This window comes from Podarcis pityusensis (assembly GCF_964106645.2).
Source record: "Podarcis pityusensis genome assembly, chromosome: 3".
Taxonomy (NCBI): Eukaryota; Metazoa; Chordata; class Lepidosauria; order Squamata; family Lacertidae; genus Podarcis; species Podarcis pityusensis.
In genome coordinates, this window is record NC_138026.1 from 10,620,591 (window position 1) to 10,636,716 (window position 16,126).

At 44.1% G+C, this 16,126-nt stretch overlaps 1 protein-coding gene across 1 annotated transcript in view; it reads left to right on the forward strand.

Annotated features, from left to right (window-relative positions):
- MCM8 (minichromosome maintenance 8 homologous recombination repair factor) overlaps positions 1–16,126 on the forward strand; it is a 40,332-nt gene that overhangs the window by 9,977 nt on the left and 14,229 nt on the right. Inside the window, 10 exon segments of the mRNA XM_080999445.1 lie at positions 631–782; positions 2,422–2,620; positions 6,259–6,289; positions 7,312–7,452; positions 7,667–7,808; positions 9,658–9,853; positions 11,046–11,265; positions 12,628–12,837; positions 14,445–14,521; positions 14,961–15,150. Of these exon segments, the coding sequence (XP_080855571.1) occupies positions 631–782; positions 2,422–2,620; positions 6,259–6,289; positions 7,312–7,452; positions 7,667–7,808; positions 9,658–9,853; positions 11,046–11,265; positions 12,628–12,837; positions 14,445–14,521; positions 14,961–15,150 (1,558 nt within the window).

Sequence of the window (16,126 nt, forward strand, 5' to 3'; positions counted from 1 at the left end):
CCTTACTGATACTCATCCCCCATAACCGTTTAGCATATTTTCTTTGCTTTAGGTGGTGTAAATTTTGACTATCTTTACTGTAATCTGTCAAGGCTCAGGGAATCCTATCCCTCCCCCAGTGGCAGCCAAAAAGCAGATAACACGAAGAGTCCTTACCATGGAATTTATTCAGTATTCATAGAGGGAGACAAAGGAATGTAGTCTTTATGCCATGATGGTGTTGCTCCAAGTAAAGTCCCATCCCCCACATCATCTCTATTCCTTGTCACCCCCACGCCGATTAATCTGAGCTTTCTGTTTCTGAGCTCTCTCTTCTACTACGCATAATGCCCGCCTGGTTCGGGGTGTGTGTGGAGGGGTCAGGAATGCTTTCCAAGGGCATTGAGTCTGTCAGCTGTCTCTTCCCTAGTGCTTCTTCTTAATCTTCCTGCTGTTCCTCTTTCAATATTTCCCAGCTTCTGCCCTCTGCAGCCTCTGAAATATGCCCTTCTGCAAACCACTGTTCTAAATCTATACTGTCCTCCTGTTCTTGGGAAGGCTCAGGAGAACAGGGGACGGCCCCCACCATTCGTCTTCAGTCCAGCCCCTGACAAATATCACAGATACAAAAGTATTATAACATAATTCTAGGATTCAAGAGCTCATGTCCGATGATCAGCGAGAAGCCGGAAGAATTCCTCGAACAATAGAATGTGAACTGGCACAGGACCTGGTAGACAGCTGCGTTCCGGGAGATGTGATTACCGTCACAGGCATTGTCAAAGTGTCAAACACTGAGGAAGGTACGCCATAACTGGCCATAGCTTTTGTATGTTGACATTTGTGCAAGTTTTCTCTGTTTTTGGCAGAGTGAGGGGAGGCGACCAAAGTAATCCAACTAACTGACAATGGTATCTACGCACGTGAATTTAATGTAGTAAGAAATTATCTTAGGGAGAGCTGCAATAGTGTAGTGCAGTGGGTCTCAATTAGTGAGGACCCCCTATTTTTCAAAACCCAAGCCACGGACCCCCTATATTTGAAAATTTTGATAGCTCTATGGTAGTTACCTCCGCAAAGTAAATTTTCGAACATAATGTGGGGTAGCCCCTAATAAGCAAAGGATTTTAGGTATACAGTGGTACCTCGGGTTAAGAACTTAATTCGTTCTGGAGGTCCGTTATTAACCTGAAACTGTTCTTAACCTGAAGCACCACTTTAGCTAATGGGGCCTCCTGCTGCTGCCGCGCCGCCGGAGCATGGTTTCTGTTCTCATCCTGAAGCAACGTTCTTAACCCGGGGTACTATTTATGGGTTAGCGGAGTCTGTAACCTGAAGCGTCTGTAACCTGAAGCATCTGTAACCTGAGGTACCACTGTACTAGAAAACAGACTAGGGCTGAGTGATATATGGTTTTCAACATCGTGATATATCGGCAACTAAACATTGCAATACAGTGGGACCTCGGTTTAAGAACAGCCCTGTTTACGAACGATTCGGTTTACAAACTCCGCAAAACCGGAAGTAGTGTCCCGGTTTGCAGACTTTACCTCGGTCTAAGAATGGAATCCGAATAGTGGAAGGGCACCGGCGGCGGGAGGCCTCATTAGGGAAAGCACGCCTCGGTTTAAGAACAACTTTGGTTTAAGAACGGACTTCCGGACGGATTAAGTTCGTAAACCGAGGTACCACTGTAATCTGATAGATCCCGATGTCTGAAATTGGAGATCAAGCGTGGGGATGAGGGAAGGAGCAGCTGTAGAGATCGGATGGGAGAGAGGAGGAGAGGAAGCAGAGTCACCTCCACCGCATGATTTTAGTGGGAGGGGATGGGGGTGTGTGCATCAAGCCACTGTCTGTGGGGGCAGCCAGCGAAGATCCGCATCCACCGTGGCTGCTACTACTTTCCTGCTGTCTGAGAAAAGCTGCTTCGCGGTGCCTTGAAGTGAGGGCGATCAGCTGCCCTCGCCTCCCTTAGTGTGAGGAAAGGCAGCTTTGAACAGCAGCGTTATCGCTGAGATCATTGTACGATATCGGCAGTGCCTTGAAACTGGCTGCCCTCATGTGAGGAGTGATATATTGCTGCATATTGCCAGGTCAAGATCGTTATCGTGGTGAGATTTCAAAAACGATTTTGGTCAGTACAGTGGTACCTCGGGTTACATACGCTTCAGGTTACATACGCTTCAGGTTACAGACTCCGCTAACCCAGAAATAGTACCACGGGTTAAGAACTTTGCTTCAGGATAAGAACAGACCTCCGGAATGAATTAAGTACTTAACTCGAGGTATATACCACTGTATATTGAAAGTGTTATAGTTCTTGTATATATATTGGATTCAGGAATTATCACCCTGTGTTTGAAACTAGTTTTTTTTTTTTTAACTGTAATATCCCCATATAGAGAGAATAATGTGATTGTTGCTGTGATATTTTAACAGGCACATCTAGAAATAAAAATGATAAATGTGTCTTCCTGTTATACATCGAAGCAAACTCTATCAGCAACACTAAAGGACAGAAAGTCAAGGACTATGAACATGGAATAAACCACCAAGCCGGCATGGAGTTTTCACTTAAAGATCTTTATGCTGTCCGGGAAATACAAGCAGAAGAGAACCTGTTTAAGCTCATTGTCAAGTATGTCACTTCTTGCATGTCATTGTGGATATTAAAGGTAAAGGTAAAGGTACCCCTGCCCGTACGGGCCAGTCGTGTCCGACTCTAGGGTTGTGCGCCCATCTCACTTAAGAGGCCGGGGGCCAGCGCTGTCTGGAGACACTTCCGGGTCAGGTGGCCAGCGTGACAAAGCTGCTCTGGCGAGCCAGCACCAGCGCAGCACACGGAAACGCCGTTTACCTTCCCGCTATAAAGCGGTACCTATTTATCTACTTGCACTTAAGGGTGCTTTCAAACTGCTGGGTGGGCAGGAGCTGGGACCGAACGACGGGAACTTGCCCCGCCGCGGGGATTCGAACCGCCGACCATACGATCGGCAAGTCCTAGGCACTGAGGTTTTACCCACAGCGCCACCCGCGTCCCAGTTCCACCCGCGTCCCTGTTCTACCCGCGTCCCTGTTATATATATATTGTGGATATTAGACTTTGCATATTATCTTGTTTCAACAATCCCAGACGATCCACTCATGACGCCCTCTTCTCTTCAGTTTTTTCCCTTCCAGACCCCTTAATTCATTTAATGTAAGGAAAGAAGAAAGTGTGTGCATAAATCTGCTTTTCTACAGAAGAATCTCCTTTTAAAATAATCATTGAAACACAATTTGGTCCAAGTTGGAACAACTTGTTCTGTTCTACATTCTACTTATCTGGAACTAGATGGCTGACTGCTAAGTTTAGGACATGAAGCAGATTGTACAGGATTTCTTTGGGGGGGGGGCTATTAGAAGAGGAATCTAAAATGCTCATTCTACGCTCCTCGGAGTCTAGGACATTGTTCTGAGCTATCAGATGCTTTGGTAGGGGAGACACTGAGTGCAGGTACTGTTTGTGTAACTAGTACACATTGATAAGTGTCCGTAAATACACTTTCCAATGCTAAAACACTTCTGATATTAACTTACCTTGATCTCAACAGAAGAGATATAGTGATTGAAATCAATGGGTAGTATTCAATGAAGTTTTAACCAGGGTAGACACATTTAAATTAATGAACATGTACATGTGTAAGTTAAGTCCACTAATTTCAAAAGGTCTCCTCTGAGTAAAAGTTAGTTAATGGGTCTTAAAGTGCTGAACTTTGGCAGGATCATTGTAGGTTTCGATGCTCGCGTAGGAGTGGTACTGTGGTTGTGAGACTTGGTAAGAAAGCCCAAGCATCCTTTCTATTTCTATAATTGCTATCAAGCTATTACCAGGGCAGTGTGAATTTCATAATTCTGTGTAAGGAAATTGATGTAATCATTGAGATCTAAAAATCTCAGCATTCTTTAAAAATGTCCTTTTTTTGTTACCAGCTGTTATAGATGCAGGAAGAAATTTGAAAATGTGTAGGCAATGCTTGTAAATTAGAAGCTGGGTTAGGGTGGCACTGTGGTCTAAATCACCGAGCCTCTTGGGCTTGCCAATCAGAAGGTCGGCGGTTCGAATCCCTGACATTGTGAGCTCCCGTTGCTCTGTCCCAGCTCCTGCCAACCTAGCAGTTTGAAAGCACGCCTGTGCAAGTAGATAAATAGGTACCGCTGTGGTGGGAAGGTAAATGGCATTTCCGTGAGCTCTGGTTTCCGTCATGGTGTTCCATTGCGCCAGAAGCAGTTTAGTTCTGCTGGCCACGTGGCCTGGAAAGTTGTCTGCGGACAAACGCTGGCTCCCTCGGCCTGAAAGAGAGATGAGCGCCACAACTCCATAGTCGCCTTTGACTGGACTTAACCGTCCAGGGGTCCTTTACCTTTTATCTTTACCTGCCTTTTACAAATAAATGGGGTTGATTCATTACCTTGTTATTGTAGACCTCTGGTAAGGGAACCTAATATGCAGGAACAGGAGAGTAAAAGCAAGTTAAGAAACCCCAGTTTGGTCCAAGGTGCAAAGGACCTAATTCTCATGAAGATGGTGAGCAATGTGTTGGCGTGCCAGGCAGTGTCTCCTTGTTATTCAGGTGAACAGCAGTTGTGGGCTGGTACATTGGCCAGTTTCTCTCCTTCAGCATCAGCATGACATCACAATGGCCTGTGTCTCTCCTTCTGGTTGGACACATCCGTGTGAGAACACAGTGGCCAGTCTGTGAAATAGGCAGTGTCAGCATGAGATCACAGTGGCCAGTTTTTCTCCCTCAGGTGGCTAGCATGGGCCACAGTGGGCAGCCGTTGTCCTTCAGGCAGGGACCATCATCTTGTGGGGAGAGGCATTCATTCCTCTTCATTCCTCTTCCACTCAGGCAGGCAGTAGAATGTGGGTAGAATATTTATTTCTCTTGCGGAAGCTGCCAATAGCTTCAGCACAATCTCTTTCTCATGTCAGCACAATCTCTTTCTCAGTGCGGTGGGCTTAGTTGGGAGCTTATGGTGGGCCCTGTATGTTCTTCTCTTAGTGAGGTGGTCAGCAGAAGTATGAGTGTAGTGGTCATCTCACCGAAATGGGCAGCAGCATGCAGACAGAGAAGCAGCAGGCAAGACAAAGAGCTGGCAAGTAGGCAATCCATCTATTACAGGGCCTCTCTACTTACAGGAAGTGGACGCTGGTGGCGCTGTGGCCTAAACCACTGAGCCTTTCGTGCTTGCTGATCGCGAGGTTGGTAGTTCAAGTCCATGCGAAGGGGTGAGCTCCCGTTGCTCTGTCCCAGCTCCTGCCAACATAGCGGTTCGAAAGCACACCAGTGCAAGTAGATAAATAGGTATCGTTGCAGCGGAAAGGTAAACGGCGTTTCTGTGCGCTCTGGCTTCCGTCACGGTGTTCCATTGTGCCAGAAGCAGTTTAGTCATGCTGGCCACATGACCCGGAAAGCTGTCTGTGGGCAATCATTGGTTCCCTCTGCCTGAAAGCAAGATGAGCACTGCAACCCCATAGTTGCCTTTGACTGGACTTAACTGTCCAGGGTTCCTTTACCTTTTAATTAGAGCCCAAAGCAGGTGGGTATGTATAATGAGTATGGGTTGCTTGTGCGTAAGTTGCCGCCTCTCCAGGCTTTGTTGCCTTGGTAAACCTTTCAGTCTGGGCAGCCCTTCACTTCGTGGCTGCCTCAGTCGCTAGCAGAATCCGTCAGTGGGCGTTTCTTAAATCTTTTCCAACATAAAAGTTGTTTGACACCCAGTCTCCTCCTACTCTCTCTGCGCGGAAGTCTTCTGCGCAGGGTGGGCGTGGGTAGCGGGGGACCAGTACTCTCCCCGCTGGTGTCCGGTGAAGAGTCCTGGAGCCCTCTTGCCGATTCACCCATCAGCCCCTCCTTATCCCTGGTGTAGCGCTGATTGGCTTCCCCATCTGCGGAGCTGCCTCTCTCCCTGCTGGGCCCTTCTCCAGCATCATTTGAGAGCCTTCCCTCCACCTCTAGCTCCGATGTCAGTTCCCTGACAGTATGGCTAGTAACTCAGTGCCCTACAGAGCACCTTGCCCCTCTCCATGACTGCTAGGAGCAGAATAAACTGTGAACTGTGCATGCAGATTTGCTTAAATAGCACCATGTATGTAGAATTCAGTTTATGCTATGAAATCTATATTCTTTTAGCAAAACACTTGGGGGGGGGGAGGTTATTGACACAGAACATGCACTGCCCTGGGTACTTGTTTTAAATTATGTGTTAATTTGGTTTTTCTCTTCCTTCTAGTTCTCTTTGTCCTACTATCTACGGTCATGAGGTAAGTGCATCCCAATGGAAAAATTCTGATGGCTGTTCTAAATGCTCACTGGAAAACGTCCCACGTCCGTCCCCCATCCGCCCCCGTAACCTAGTTTTTGTCAACTGGTTGGCAATCCAGAATGAGTAACTTGGAATATAATATTGGGATGTTCTTTGTTCTTTTGTTTCCCTGCCCCTTGTAGGATTCAGTCAGTTATGGTAGCATTACAAAAAATAAATCCCATGTTTACTCATATGGTCTAGGCCTGTTTTGAAGCCCCCCAACAAATTGTACATTGGCTGCCTTTTCATTTTTAAAAATGTATGTTTTCACTTTTCAGTTGTTATGCTACGGTGGAAGTGTTTGTAGTTATTTTTATAGAAGTTTCTTGTTTCTATCTTCAATAAATAGATTTCATGTGAGTTTAAAACAATGAATCTTTTCATTGCCTTGTTTCTGATACACGCAGGTCCTGCTTTTTGAACACCATTTATTCCCAGGAAATTGTTTGTTAGGCAAGTTTTTACATAATGAGCTGACAATTTCCATTGTTTCTAATAGTGACATTTCTAGTCTGTGTTTCTAGTCTACTCTCCCTCCTTTCCTCCATACTTTCTGCCCAGAACTGCTTAAGCCAACCAGCAAAAGACAAAGGAAGAACTGATTAGTCTGAGCTCTCCTGGTCCCTGATTTGCTTGATTTCCTTGCCTCCCTCCATGGTTTCTGCCCAAAATGTCTGCTGCCTACCAGCAAAACTCAAAACAAGTAAGGAAGTGGACAAACTCCGGCTGTTCAGTTACCTGAATCAGCCGTTTGTGTAGCGAGGTTTGGGTATAATTCTTTGTGTTCAGATAAAATTTTGGATAATGAGCATTTTAAGAGCAGGACCTGCGTGTACTTAGTATTTTGCCATTGTGCCTACACCTCTTCATGCTGGGATTCTCAAGGTATGAGGTATGAACAGACCACATGTGGACTATGTGCCGCTGCCTTGAGCTAATCCATTCCAATGCTTTATGTATCATGCTTCCATTTAACAGATTGTGAAAGCTGGCTTAGTGTTGGCATTGTTTGGAGGCTGTCAAAAGTATATGGATGATAAAAATCGGATTCCTATTCGAGGAGACCCTCATCTTCTGGTGGTTGGAGATCCAGGACTGGGGAAGAGTCAGATGTTGCAAGTATATTCATTTATTAATAAATAGTGTTTATTTGTTGTTGTTTCTTACCGACATCCAAAGTGTTTTTTAAAAGTATACTTTAGCACCAGCTGTTTCAATCTGAATGCAGGGAAAAGATGTATACTCTTCAGTGGGGATGTTGTTCTTTTTAGTATAGTGTGCATAGTATAGTTTTCATAGTGTGCAAAACTAGCCTTTACCATTTGTTTCTTAGGCTGTATGCAATATTGCACCTCGTGGTGTGTATGTGTGTGGCAATGCGACAACTGCAGCTGGTCTGACTGTAACTCTGTCCAGAGACAGTTCTTCTGGAGATTTTTCCTTGGAAGCTGGTGCCCTTGTGCTTGGAGATCAAGGTACTATAGAAGTGATCCTCTCTGTAGCTGGAAACTTTGAGCTGATGCATAAGCCCTTCAGCTGGTATGGTACTTTACCTTGTTAGTTCTAGAAATCTTATAAAAACTGTGGCTGTAGCCTTCAAAGCACTTTTTCACATTGACTTTGGTACTACAACACAGAAGGCTATAACTAGTCCATTCCTCATTTGTGATCTTGTAGGAAGTTAGTTGCTTTCCCTACCTTTTCCGTCTGGGTATTTGATACTCTACTGGAAGATGATCCAGCTCACAGGGTGGGCAGAATACTTACAGTACCATGGTGATTGGCTGAATTAGGGTGGCCAGTTGCAAATGAGGACAGGTCTACACTATCTCTCTCTCTCTCTCTCTCACTCACTCACACTCACACACACACACTTTATTAAATTTTCTGTTTTACAATTTAAAATACTCATTTTACATCCTTAAGATATCAGTGACTTCCTTTCTTCTCTTTCCATGGTTCATTTTAATCCCTGGTTATATCCCTGGTTTAATCCCATGGTTCATAATAAATCCCTGCATATTTTACAAAAACAATACCATTCAGTATTCCATTATTACATCCATCAAAACTTACTTACACTGTTGAATTTATCTTAATGTTGCCAGTGTTTCCAGCTATATACAATTATTTCCCGTATATTCAATAAACGTTTTCCAATCTGCTTTAAACGTATGTTCTTCTTGTTCTCTTATTCTGTATGCTAAATCTGCAAGTTGTACATATTCTGTCAACTTCAGTTGCCATTCTTCTTTGTTTGGGACCTTGCTCGTGTTCCATTTTGGGGCTAACAAAACATAGGTCACAGTAGGGGCATACATAAACAACCTTTTTTTACACCTGGGAATTTCAGCCCTAATTATCCCCAACAGAAAGGACTCTGTTTTTTGGGGGAAAGTACTTTTAAAGTACTTTTTAGGGACTCAGGTGGCGCTGTGGGTTAAACCACAGAGCCTAGAACTTGCCGATCAGAAGGTCGGTGGTTCGAATCCCCGCAACGGGGTGAGCTCCCGTTGCTCGGTCCCTGCTCCTGCCAACCTAGCAGTTCAAAAGCACGTCAAAGTGCAAGTAGATAAATAGGAACCACTCCTGCGGGAAAGTAAACGGCATTTCCGTGTGCTGCTCTGGTTCGCCAGAAGCGGCTTACTCATGCTGGCCACATGACTGTACGCCGGCTCCCTTGGCCAATAAAGCGAGATGAGCGCCGCAACCCCAGAGTCGGCCACGACTAGACCTAATGGTCAGGGGTCCCTTTACCTTTACTTCTAAACATTCCCCCCCCCCCCCCCGATTCATTATGGATCATTTCCCAATACTCTTTTACCCTTTTACAAGTCCACCACATATGGAAGAACGTTCCCTCTACCTCTTTGCATCTCCAGGTCTTCTCCACTCTCTATAGTTTTGAAAATGAGGGAATTTCATCAGGCATAGCTTGTCATGCAGGCAGGAACCTTTTCCTCTTCTGCATCGGACCACTCTAGTCTGCATCAAGTCCCCCTTCTTTTCAAGTAGATGATCACTACTGGCTTTACTTCTGGCACTGATAATCTGATGGGTGAGTTGGCATGAATAACTGTATATGTGCAGCCCACTTCAATGCCTGCAGACCCTGACAATGGCAAATGCTAAAGTTTGCCAGAACCTATTGCCGTGCTTTTTCTAAACACACATATTCAAATAGAGATTGCATAGCTCCAGTTGTAGAAAGTGCTGGTTCAAACAAGTTTTTGGCGCATCGCCTTCACTCTCTGCTGCCTTTCACTTATCCAGTTTATGAGAGTACGGGAATGACACCTCTCCTTTTGTCATTTTCTTTTTCAGGCATTTGTGGAATAGATGAGTTTGATAAGATGGGTAGCCAGCACCAAGCCTTGCTGGAAGCTATGGAACAGCAAAGCATCAGCCTCGCCAAAGCTGGTATTGTTTGCAGTTTGCCAGCGAGGACGTCCATCATAGCGGCTGCAAATCCAGTTGGGGGACACTACAACAAGGCCAAAACAGTATCTGAGAATTTAAAGTAAGTACTTCTAAAATGCATGCATCAGAAAGAAAGAAGGGGGGATTTTTTTCATTTAAAAAATGACTTTTAAGTCTGCTTCACAGATTTTGTCCGAAAGGTCACCTTTCTGGAGGGAATTACTTATTTCTCCTTTTAAATGTTCAATGTGAATACTCTCCCCACCTCCCCACACCCCCTTTTTTTCGTGAATGTTGTAAAATTCTGAACAAAAAGCAAACAGATTACGCTACTTTTCCGTGTATAACACGCCCTCATGTATAAGACTATTTTGGGGGACTAAAAATTAAGAAAATGGGGGAGATTGCCCAGAGTTGTTGAGATTTTTTATGGGGGGGGCGGGGAGGGTTGCCAAAAACCACTCTCCTCACAACAATACAAGCGCAACACGTAGGCTAATAGTTGGTAGAAAATATAGAATAATGATATTCATTATTCTATTATATATTTTCTACTAACTATTAGCCTACATGTTGTACAGTGGTACCTTGGGTTAAGTACTTAATTCGTTCCGGAGGTCCGTTCTTAACCTGAAACTGTTCTTAACCTGAAGCATCACTTTAGCTAATGGGGCCTCCCACTGCTGCCGCCCCGCCAGAGCACGATTTCTGTTCTCATCCTGAAGCAAAGTTCTTAACCTGAAGCACTATTTCTGGGTTAGTGGAGTCTGTAACCTGAAGCGTATGTAACCCAAGGTACCACTGTATTTGTATTGTTGTGATTGAAAATCACTCACCTGCCTGGCCAACGCTAACACTCGCGTGCGTCGCAACAGCCTCCTAACGTCTGTCTCCTTGCTGGCTGAAACAGTCTATTGCCCACCCAATTGCTGCAGCAACGCCCAATCAACCCCACCCCTCGCCACAGACACCAATAACACGCTACATACCATCTCCAGCTCGTGGCATCAACCAATCCCACGTTCCCCCTAGGCACTACCCATGTACAAGACGACCCTCTATTTTAAACATAATTTTTCAGTAAAAACACCTAGTCTTATACACAGAAAAGTACGGTATGTTCAAATTGATGTAAACTTGCATATAGAATTTCTTCTGCTGAAGAGACCTCAAATTATTTTGAATTCTTCACACTATGTTTTCAGGTGTGCTATAGAAAGAGTGTACCCAGGGGTATGTGTGTGTGTGTTTAAGAACATGCACTGTACTTGTGGGTTTTTCTTTCCCTGTAGAATGGGGAGCGCTTTATTGTCGCGATTTGACTTGGTGTTCATACTGCTGGATATACCGAATGAAGATCATGACTACCTGCTTTCCGAACACGTGATGGCAATGCGAGCAGGAAAACAGACTGGATGCAGCAGTGCAGTAGTGCTTCGCGCAAGCTCCCAGAATTCGAACATATCGGTCCTTGAAGCCGTTTCAGACAAACCGTTGTTGGAAAGATTAAAGGTAGTACGTACTGTTCAGATTTCCTGGCCCTGTACCATCTTCTCTCTCTAGGCAATGATCAGAGGCTGCCATGAAATGAATTCTAGGAGCTCGCTTTTTCGATTTTTCTCCTGTTTTTGTTAAGTATCTAGGGTGCTACAGTATCTAAATGGGGTTTTCACATCCAAGTCTGAATTTTGTGGTAATAAAAAGAAAGGCGAAGTTTGAGGGCAGGAAATGCTTCCTGAAACTGGGCGCCACAGGGAGATTTCTGTTATCAATACCAGATTTAGATATAATTTTTATTCTGAGGGTTTTTGTAAGTCCCTTTCTGAGAGACCCTTTGTCAGGGACCGTGCTGAGGAGGGCTGCATTGAGGAGAAATGGTGGGAGACCCCCCTCCCCCTCTCCCTGATCAGGATCCGGAATCTTCCCAGAAGCAGTGGGACAGTATAGATTTGGAACAATGGTTTGCAGAGGGACATAGTTCAGAAGGCAGAAGCTGGGAAATACTGGATGGGGAAGAGCTAGGAGAAGAAACACTGGAAGAGTGAGGGTTAACAGACTCACTTTTGCTGGTCAAGGAGAGCAGATAAGGTGGCAGTACAGAAAGCACAGTGATTGCGAGATCAGGTTGCCAGACGCGGAAGTGATGTGGATGACTAGGGGGGAAGTGGGTGGAACCCTTAATTGGGAGCACCTTCATCCCTAGGAATGGATTCTTTGTTTTCTCGCTGTGATCATTAAAATTTCTTACTGGTAAGAGACTCCTTTCGCTTTGCTCTGCTTATCTACCGCCAAACGGTGGGTGGGTGGGGAGCCGAGTCCCTGAAGCCTGTCACCCTTGGGGAATATAAAGCAGGAAATAAGTATTCAAAATAAATGAAGCCCATGTTTGTGTATAAGTAGCTGGGACTCTCAAGTGCCCTGTGTGGTGGTGTACAGGGGCTTTTCCACTCCCCGCTTCCCAACAACTGCCCCTCTTGCCAACTCCCAGTTCCTCTGATGATATCCCATAAAGTACAAAGATCTGCCAATGGATGGAAGTCTATCATCCTCCCCTCCTTGCACAAAAACCAAAAACATTTCCCACTTACACTCAGGATGGGAAGCTGGATCCCAGCCATTATGTTTGCTATATAGCATTTCAGTGTTCAAAGCGTTTTTACATGTGTTACAGCCATTCTCACAATCTACCCTCTGTTGTGAGGATCTGTGAGGCAGAGTGACTTACATGAGGTGAGAGACTTCAGCCTGGGTCTCCCAAGTTTCTCACTCCCACTCTTACCTGTGGGAGCCACAGTGGTTCAAATCTGATGGCACTGTCCACTTCCGGAGCTGAGCGGAATGCCATAATACCTAAAGCGTGTTTTCAATCGTCAGGTCATTCCAGGAGAAAATTTTGACCCAGTTCCGCACCAGCTGTTGAGGAAGTATGTTGGCTATGCCCGTCAGTATGTGCACCCCACGCTATCTCCAGAGGCTGCTCAGGTCCTCCAGGAATTCTACCTTCAACTCCGACAACAAAGCCAAAGAGCAGACAGCACACCTATCACCACACGACAGTTGGAATCGTTGATACGTCTTACCGAGGTTTCCTTTCATTTTATATTTCTTGCTGCTTGGATTTCTTGCAGTAGGAAAGTTTTGCCAAGTGACAGACTGCCCAAATGCTAGTGATTTTAATGTGGGCGTTGGGAGGCAGCGCAAATATTTTCTTTTTTAAAAATCCTAATTTAAATAAATAGATGTACAGTGGTACCTCAGGTTAAGTACTTAATTCGTTCGTTCTTAACCTGGAACTGTTCTTAACCTGAAGCACCACTTAAGCTAATGGGGCCTCCTGGGGCCGCGCCGCCGGAGCACAATTTCTGTTCTCATCCTGAAGCAAAGTTCTGAACCTGAAGCACTATTTCTGGGTTAGTAGAGTCTGTAACCTGAAGTGTGTGTAACCTGAAGCATATGTAACCTGAGGTACCACTGTAATTCCATCAAACTGGTGGGACTGGATTTGGATCAAATCTGAGTTGCCCGATTCTTGAGATTGCAGGAGAGCAAGGAAAACTCTGTCTTTTTTTTTTTTTAAACACACGCTGCTACCATCGTTTTCTGTCAATAAAATTGAGGATACTAAAAGTTAACACTCGAAGCTACCAGCATGAGTTTGACCAAACTGTGGGAGGCAGTGGAAGACAGGAGTGCCTGGCGTGCTCTGGTCCATGGGGTCATGAAGAGTCGGACACAACTAAACAACTAAACAACAACAACAAAGTTAACAAATTAGGCTCAGCCATGTTTGCTGTCTTCCGTTTTATTGAATGGCTCCCTCATCCATCCCTTGTAACTTTAGCCTCAAAGTAGAGATACTCCTTAAAATTTAATGCCTCATGCTGGACGTTATTCCAGAAAAGATCTCGCAAACAGAGATATTCCACTGGATATCTCACTTTTTAAATACGATTCTGCTGGTGTGACCCGGATTATCCATTCTTTTTCTTGTGGCTGATTCAACTTTACTTCTCTCTCCCCAGTCCATTACATTGATACTCTAAGTTGCCTTTGTTCCAAGAAAGGTGTTCAGTGATGTGCTCTTTTTAATCATTTCTTCATCACAAGCATTTCAGCTTGCTAAGTGGAACAATCCCCATTCTTCATCTTTAATTTTAAACTATATGAAACGGCCTTAAACTGGGTCATGCCACTGAATCCTTTAGCCCAGCATTGCTTATTCCATCTGTCAGTGGTTCTCCAAGGTCTTGGCACAAGGACATTTCCCAGGTTGGTTACTTGATGTCCTTTAAGTAGAGACGCCAGGGAATAAACCTGGGGCTTTGTGTACGAAGCATGTGTTCTCAGCCAGCACTGATGGAGTTCTGTTCTGTTCTGTCCTAAATGCCACAAAATTCAGCAGCTTTCTGAACTATATCCACATCCAAACTGAAAAATGTAGTGTGTATTTGTCTGTATTTTTCGGCTGCTGATGTAAACTCCTTTCACGTAGCTTTTCTGATCTGAATAAATTAGGGAGGAGACAAGGTTGGTTATTGCAAAGGGTTATTGCTGACTAAATCCCATTTGGAGTACCCATTGAAGTCAACGGACTTAAGTTAATCAGGCCCCTATATTTCAGTAGGTCTACTTGAGTATGACTTGGATAAAACCCATTTTAATTTTAATTATTGTTTGTTTGTTTGTTTAAGGCACGGTCAAGGTTAGAATTAAAAGAAAAGGCCACCAAAGAAGATGCTGAAGATGTCATAGAAATAATGAAATACAGGTAGTATGCACCAGAATAAAACTCAATTTACAGCAAACCAAAGGTCTGCGGGGCTCTAGTGCACACCTGGTGGTGCTTTTATTTATTTCAGTGATATGTACACATTTTCCTGTCCCTCCACTCACTGTACTAGGCAGGAATATGCAAACTGAGCTGCTCAAATTCAGTGGCTCCAATGTTCACAGTAGGTCCAATGTCACATTCCCCATTGGGTACAGGGAGCTGTTTTCTACACTAGAATGGAGGGAGAAGCCATGGATGTTGGCAGGTGGGGGAGAGAGCTCTAATTGATCAATCCACTGGTGATTCCCTACATTCCCTGCAGAAAATGAACAACAGCTTCAAGCTTGCTTTTATGGTTAACTCTTCCAAAGGCACTTCTCTCCCAAGTTTTATGCCTTCATTGTTTACTGATGTTTCTGTGTGTTTCTTCTTCAAGCATGTTAGGAACTTACTCCGATGAGTTTGGGAAGTTGGATTTTGATCGTTCGCAACACGGTTCCGGAATGAGCAACAGGTCGCAAGCAAAGAGGTTTGTTTCTGCCCTTCATCGTATTGCAGAAAGAACCTACAACAGCCTTTTTGAGGTTCAGCAGCTGCGGCAGATTGCAAAGGAGGTAAACGTAAAAGTAAGTAAAAATAAAATTGTGTATTTGGAAAGGATTAAATTTGATATTGGAATTATCGGTTGAAAAAATAAGTTCCGATCCCAGCATCTGTACTTCCATGGTTCAGAGGACTTTAATCATATTGCTCCAGCTCTGATGGCTGAACTTTGCCTATGCATTTAGAAATTGTATTTGAGATTGGTTGCCCTACTAATATATCATTTAACATCAGCACCGCAAACTTTGTTGTTACTGAAACTTGCCTTTCTTCTTTAACAGCCTGACATCTGTGAACTATCTTGAAGTGTGTTGCAATTTCTGCAGATTTTATTTTTTTCTGCAGTATTTCGCTGTGTGAACACTGACAATTGCATAGATAACTTAGGACAGTCAGAGAGAGTTGTGCCCTGCTACACTTTAACTAGAGAATGAATAGAAAATGATCTCTTTAAAAAATAAAATTAAACAAGGTCCTCCTTCAGATGAAGGCTTGTATTAGCTTAGGTGAATTTTTGATCCCTCCACCCTTTCACACAGCAGATCCTTGTGTGACAAATTGTTTTTGAAATTCCCTTCTGGATTAAAAATATTTAAATAGTTTAAATATCAACTTCTTGTGAGGAAAGAGGCTTATAGCATAATGTGTAGTGTTTTGTCTCTCCAGATAATAAACTTACTTTGTGTGATTCTTCCAGGTAGCTGACTTTGAAAACTTCATTGGATCTTTAAATGACCAGGGTTATTTCTTGAAAAAAGGTCCAAGGCTGTATCAGCTTCAAACTATGTGAAGGAATTCAGCAACCAAAGTAACTGATTTTTTTGAAGAGGATCAGTAGAACACAACACAATACTCTGTTAAGGCTACCAAGGCCTTTTTTTAAGGCTGCAAGACCTTTTTTAAAATCAGTACTTTGTTACACCAGGTGTTACAAAATATGTGCAGAAACCTGCTCAGATAGGTTATTATCATAATGGAGAAAATGACTTCAGCTGCCAT